The sequence below is a fragment of the Rhododendron vialii genome, chromosome 3a, assembly GCF_030253575.1.
Source record: "Rhododendron vialii isolate Sample 1 chromosome 3a, ASM3025357v1".
Classification (NCBI taxonomy): domain Eukaryota; kingdom Viridiplantae; phylum Streptophyta; class Magnoliopsida; order Ericales; family Ericaceae; genus Rhododendron; species Rhododendron vialii.
This window is the reverse complement of record NC_080559.1, coordinates 27,524,975-27,531,441: the sequence shown is the minus strand read 5'-3', so window position 1 is coordinate 27,531,441 and position 6,467 is coordinate 27,524,975. Positions and strand designations below refer to the sequence as shown.

The window sequence follows — 6,467 nt, the reverse complement described above, 5'->3', positions numbered from 1 at the left end:
TGTGGATACAGTTTTATGTTTTAACTTCAGATTCTGCTGCAGATTTTAGAAGAAATTGAGAAATCTATTTGTCGCAGCTGGGAGATTACAAAATTTTCATTTCTTTTTAAGAATTTGTATTGTATAATTCCAAAAGCTATCTAAACCCAACTTTGGAATATTGAGAATTTCTTCTAAAAATCATTTATGCAAAATTTTTGACAAACATTCTAAAATGATTTTTAGAAGTTGGAATTTAAAAATCTGTCAAATTAATTTTTTGCAAACACCCACTTACTATTCACAAAATAAAGTAAAAATATATATATTACCAAAAATTCCTATCACTCGGAGCTGGAGGTAGGGTGGTTTTGGACCATTTTGATTTATTGGTTTGTCTTTATAAATTTTTTTTTGTATTTGTTAGTTTTGTGCCAAATTTTTGTAAATTATTAATTTTTCTGGGTGAGAGAAATCAAAAAGTAAAAAATTATGATTGAAACTCTTAATTTTTTATTTTTCCTATTCCTCTCTCAAAGAAGAATCAATAATTCATAAAAAATTGATGCAAAATTAACAAATAAAATAATTAAATAAAGAAAACTAAGAAGTCAAAAAAAGAGAGTGGCTTATTGGTCCAAAACCACCTGTCGAGTTGTCGGGCTTTGGAATTGGAAGGTAAGAACAATTGCTAGTTTTAAACAGATAGGGGTTCGATAATTAACCCTGTTCTGTTAAAAGTTCTTTAATAAATAAGTATTTATTAGTAATTTTTTAATTTAAAAATAATGCATTTAAAAAATAATTTTTTAGTTTTTATAACGTTCAAAAAATCTCATTCAAATCTATCAAATAATATTTATATTGTACAAAAAATTATTTCCAATAATCTTTTATTTTTAAACTTTAAAATTGTAAATAAATACTTATTTTTAAAAAATTCTTAGTAGAACAGCTAGGATTAAATCTTAGGCAAAATCCTGACATTTTCTCAATAGTGACCGAATCGGTCCGAAGTGAAGTAAATGGACAGGATCCGGCCCCTTCTCACCTCCCACGCCCTTCCTCACTTGCTTCTTGTTCTTTTCCTCTTTGTTATCTTCCCTCCGAAGAACAATTCCTCTGTCAGATCTCTCTCTCTCTCTCTCTCTCTCTCTCTCTCTCTCTCTCTCTCTCGCTGAAGCCCTTGCCAGACTTTTTTTGCTGATTAAATCCCAGCCCAGGTAGCTTAAATAAAAAGTACTCAGGATAATCAGACAGGTTTTTTTTTCATCTTGTACGTATCTTGGTTTCAAATTTTAATTCGCTTCGGTATCTTGTTTATTTATGGTTTTCTAGGTTCAAATCGATTCAGTTTTGTGGCTTAAATCGAGCTTGCATGCTAGGGGTTTGAAGGCTTGCCAATTTGGAACGAAATTGCATTTTATTGGAATCCCTTTTGGTGGTCTACGACTATGTATTTTAGAGGTGAGAAAAAACTGTCGAACTGCAAATCCAATCCGAACCAGTCCAAGCCAGTCAGTTTGGTTAGCAGCGTGAGGACATGGGGACGGTGTTGTGCATCCGACTGCTCTGAGGATGCGGCGCACTGCACAGCACCATCCCCAATTCCGTTATTTAGTCCTTGTTAATTTGGAAAATAAAAAAACTGAAGTAAACGGTTTGGTTTGTAGATATATTCTCACGGTTCTGATTTCAAATCCATCTAAACCACAATTTTACATTACATATACTACTATTTAATTGATATGTTATTTAGGAACTTTAGACAATAATAAACTCAACCATTATATACATTGAGCATGTATAATTAAACCATATTTCTTTAGGGACTTATCATGAGTTTGAATCTATTTTAGTGACTTGTAGTGATTTTAACGCAATTGGTTCAGACACAAGTTCTGTTTACAAGTTTTTTTTTATGAAAAAACTTAATTGATTAAAATGCTTTTTGAAAAATTATCCCAAATTAAAGTAAACCGTGGTTCGAAATAGAAACTGAGCTGTAGTTTAATGTTTTAGATTGGTTTGGTTCTATGTGTTTTGCGTAGGGGATAGGATTGGTTATGAAAATCTTCAATCCGTAAGAATTGGTTTGATTCATTGTTTATCGCAAACCCGAACCAATTCATTCCTTGCTCACCCCTACTACCAATGTTGAATTGTACATTGTCCTTCAACTATGCAAACACCTCATTTAGACAAATTGTGTTTCCTATTTCTTTTCTTTATTAAAGTTCAACTATAGGAAACACATCCATTGAATCAATTTCCACCTCCACGTTACTGATTAGTCTGTCCTTTTTAGGAAGATACATACTTATGAAAGAAAGAAAGAAAGACATATTACAAAAGGATTGCCAAAACCGCTGCTTTCTATAAGCAAAACGGGTACAATAGGAAACACTTTTTAATTGAGGAAACACTTTTTAATTGCCTCTCCTTATATATTGATACTGAGTACACGCTTATTTTATATCACTCATAATATTCTTCCTTGTAGTTGGGTTCCACCCATCGAAAGCATGGCTTCTTCCTTCTCTGATTGGGCATGGCTTCCAAGAAACCTCCTCCTTTCCATTCTAGAAAAAATTGATCAGTTCTCGGACTATGTACGGTTTAGTGGCGTCTGTCTACCATGGCGTCGCTATGCCCTCGACCAGGTTACTGATGATTACAAGCAGAGGTTACGCATCTTCAAATCGTGTCATAATAAACTCCCTGTGTTGATGATGGACACAAACGAAAACAGTGAACCAGCAAAGCGACTTTTGTTTAGTCTCACCAGAGAAATTACGTACTCAGTGGATTTGCCATTGCCTTGTACTAGGAGGTTTATAGGATCTGCCTTTGGATGGTTATTAGCTATAGAAAGAAGCACCATGGTCATAACCCTCTTAAACCCCTTTACTGGTGGAGCCGTTTCTCTCCCGCCTTTGAAAGATCCTTATGGTCTCTATGAAGGTTACATCGATGATGATGATCCAGAGGACTTTATTAGGAAGGCAATTCTATCATCCGATCCATCTCTAAGCCCAAACAACTACGAGGTTGTGGTTATCTATGATGGTATGTGTCGATTAGCTATGTTCAAATCTGGACAAGAGTCATGGAATTTTATTGATAGACGTGATTACTCATGCTCATGTTTTGATGTTATTTATCATCACAAAGGTCAAATTTATGGCGTCGACAAAATGAGTAACCTAGTGAAAATTGACTTTGCTAGCGGTACAGAAATAGCTTTAACCAAACAAGTAAAACCTTCGATTGATATGGCTGACGCCGTTTATCTCGTTCAATCACAAGAGGGTGATCTACTACACGTACAAAGGTATTGGGAGGGGCTTCCTGATGGTGATCAGACAGAGAATACTTCAAGAATTGCTGTTTTTAAGTTGCTACAACATCCAACTGGGGAGGCAGAGGCAACATGGGTTCCTATTAGTCGCTTAGGGAACCAAGCCTTATTTGTAGGCGACAATCATTCTCTATCGGTTTCAACATTAGAGTTTCCCGAGTGCCTACCTAACTGCATATACTACACGCAACACTTCCATTGCGACTGTCCAGGTTATGTGCCCAGGGGGATCGATGAGGACATGGGTATCTTCAATGTGGAGGAAGAAAGCTTTCAATCGTGTTGCATACCAGATCCTCATCTTGGAAACAACGTTCTGCCTCTAATCTGGTTTGTGCCAAATATGAGAGGAACAATTTCTTCGTGTTTTCAATCTACTTCTTGTAATAGTAGTGGGTTGATGCAGTCAGAATTTGGAAAAATTAAAATTATTTAAGTCTTGTGGTTTTACATTAGTATATAATGTGAGTCGAAGAGTCTTTATCATTTATTTTGTTAGTCCAGGAGTCCAGTTGCTTTTGTATTTGTTTTGTGAGTCTTCCTAGTTTTTTAGATATAGAGTCAAAGTTTTATTTCCTATTCTTGGAGGGATGTTTCAAGATATCTATTTAAGGCTTTAGCCATAAATGAAATGGGGGAGTTTGAGTTAATGAAAATATTTGCGAGTATTTATTGCTTGGAGTTGAGGATTCCTTCTAAAATCAAGTGTGTGACTTGGTCGCCTCGAGTGGCGTCCACCGTTAATATCGTTGAGTGACATCTGCTACCCTCGATCGAGTGACATCTGCCTAAATTGTTAACTTTTAGGGAGTGCGGTTAATAATTTAACGAGTGCAAAAATCACTCCCCTTATGATTGATCTAAACATCATACAAAGAAATTGTAGAATTTCCAAGCACAATAGGGATTGAACCAAGTCAGAATCGAGTCCGCTTAATTGTTCGATTGGGTTCAGCCGGCAGCATGGTTGGGTTGGATTATTAGGATTATTAAAAAAGCCTACAAGCCCAAATATAAAACAAATAAAACTCAATACCCTAGAAGGCCTAAAAAGCCCAAATCAAACAATTAAGCACACAAAAGAGCCGCGTCTTTGAGGCGAGTAATCTTGAGATTAGACTTGGGTTCGATCGGTGGCCACTCCGATCCATCTTTGTTTTCTTCCCATCTTCTTCTTTCTTCCTTTCACCCATTTTTCTCTGCATCTGATTCAGTCATAATAATCGATGAATCATGGAGCTGAATTCATAACTTCTAGCCCAAAATATTAGGGAATTGATATTCGCGCTCCAAGATTTACTGCAGGCGCTCCACCTTTTTGTTTTTATACTGTGATGTTGCCAGCAACATCACAGTGTAAAAACAAAATATACACTGATGTTGCCAGCAACATCACAATATAAAAACAAAAAGGTGGAGCGCCTGCAGTAAATCTTGGAACGCGAAAATCAGTTCCCAAATATTATTGGGTTCACTTTTATGGGGATGGGTTTGCCTGAACAGGCCCAATCTGTAATTGGAAGGCAGTTTTTGAGATGAGTCCACACATGGCCCACATTGTAGTGTGATAGTACTTCTCTGTGCTTCATTTCAAAGAGAATTTCACTCACCAAAAAAACCAGGTCATGATGAATCAATGGCAAATCTCAGGTCAAATCACTTTCCAAAAAAAAAAAAAACTTTTGGTCAAATATCAGGTCATGAAGAATCAATGGCAAAACACATTGACTGAAGTCTTAGAGCTAATTATTCAAGGGTAACGTGATTCTTTTGACTTGTTTACAATATCCAATTTACATCGTCATTCTTCTGATTTTTTATGATAACTGAAAGTTTTCTTTGTCGTTCAAAAAATAAAAATTGCACCATCAAATCAATTTATGTACTACTAAATTCGGCAAGTAATTCGACAAACGTTTAATTTGGCATCCATTAAGCCATAATGTACAATTTCGCAAAGAGAACAGCTTAGATCAGCAGTAGAATAAGCAAATGTGAATAATCAAAACATGTCATATCACATTTTGATTATCCATTTAGATGTTGCTAAAGTTAACAATGTCAAATCCCATATTGGTTATTTTTTGCTCATAATCAAAACCAATGGGCCCTCCAAACTTTTTTCTTTCATTTCACGCATATGTTTTGAAAAAGTGGTTTTTGAAGGAAAAAAAAAAAGTTTTTCGAAACAAAAAACAATTTTTCAAAAAACACACTTTGTTCACTTAAAAACTATAAATACAATTTTGAGAAATTTTGAAAGAATTGTATTTACACAAATAATTTTGAAATTTTATAAACTATAAATACAATTTTTTAAAAAATGATTTTGTGTAAAAAAAAATTTCTATAAAAGAGTTTTGAAATTTCAAAAACAGTTTTTTGAAAAACACACTCTATTTACTTACAGTTTTTAAAATTAAAAAAAAAAAGTTTCTGAAAAAAAAAACAGGAAAAAAAATCTGAAAGTTACAATTTTTTAAAATTATTTTTTGAAAACATTGTTGAGAGAGAGGGAGAGAGAGAGAGAGAGAATGTTTTTGTGTAATGTTGGTGTACTTAATTGAAAGATAAAATTTGGTTATTGACAAAATATTGCTAGTTTTGATTATTGAAGAGCTAAAATTTGATGAGTTGTTAAGAGGTTGCTAGATTTAGTTATTCCAATGTGAGCACTTTTTTTATCCAACATTGCTAACTTTAACAATTTTTTATTTTGCTTATTCCACTGTGAATGCTCTTACGGCTGGTGATGGAGATGGTTTTTCAAGAGATCTCAACAAATTAAATGACACTACGTAATTGGAGAATATTTACCTCAAGTTCACACTCGTGAGTCACGATAGACCAAAAAGGTTCAAAAGCATTTGTCAAAACATAGCTTCGAAGTTCACATTGTGCTACCTCCAAGTATTGTAGCACAAGATGATTTTAGGAAAGTCAAAAGATCTTCTTACAGAATAAGTCGAAATTGTTATCTACAATCTCTGTCAAACCTATGATCTAAGCTAGTATTTTATTGTGCACAAATTAGTAACGACCTTCAACAAGTAACACCTATATTACAGCTTAGCAAAAATAAATAAAAATAGAACACCTATGTTTTTTTGTTTTTTTTGATCATGAC

The 6,467-nt window shown here is 34.2% G+C and overlaps 1 protein-coding gene across 1 annotated transcript; it reads left to right on the top strand.

Annotated features, from left to right (window-relative positions):
- Positions 1-1,137: 1,137 nt before the first annotated feature.
- Positions 1,138-3,996, top strand: LOC131318976 (uncharacterized). The gene is made up of 2 exons (XM_058349055.1): positions 1,138-1,202; positions 1,318-3,996. The coding sequence occupies exon 2, from the start codon at positions 2,505-2,507 to the stop codon at positions 3,774-3,776; it is 1,272 nt and encodes a 423-aa protein (XP_058205038.1). The 5' UTR covers positions 1,138-1,202; positions 1,318-2,504; the 3' UTR covers positions 3,777-3,996.
- Positions 3,997-6,467: the final 2,471 nt, after the last annotated feature.

What these genes read in the sequence shown, in the direction of transcription:
- LOC131318976 (XM_058349055.1), top strand. Translation starts at nt 2,505, where the DNA reads ATGGCTTCTTCCTTCTCTGATTGGGCATGGCTTCCAAGAAACCTCCTC.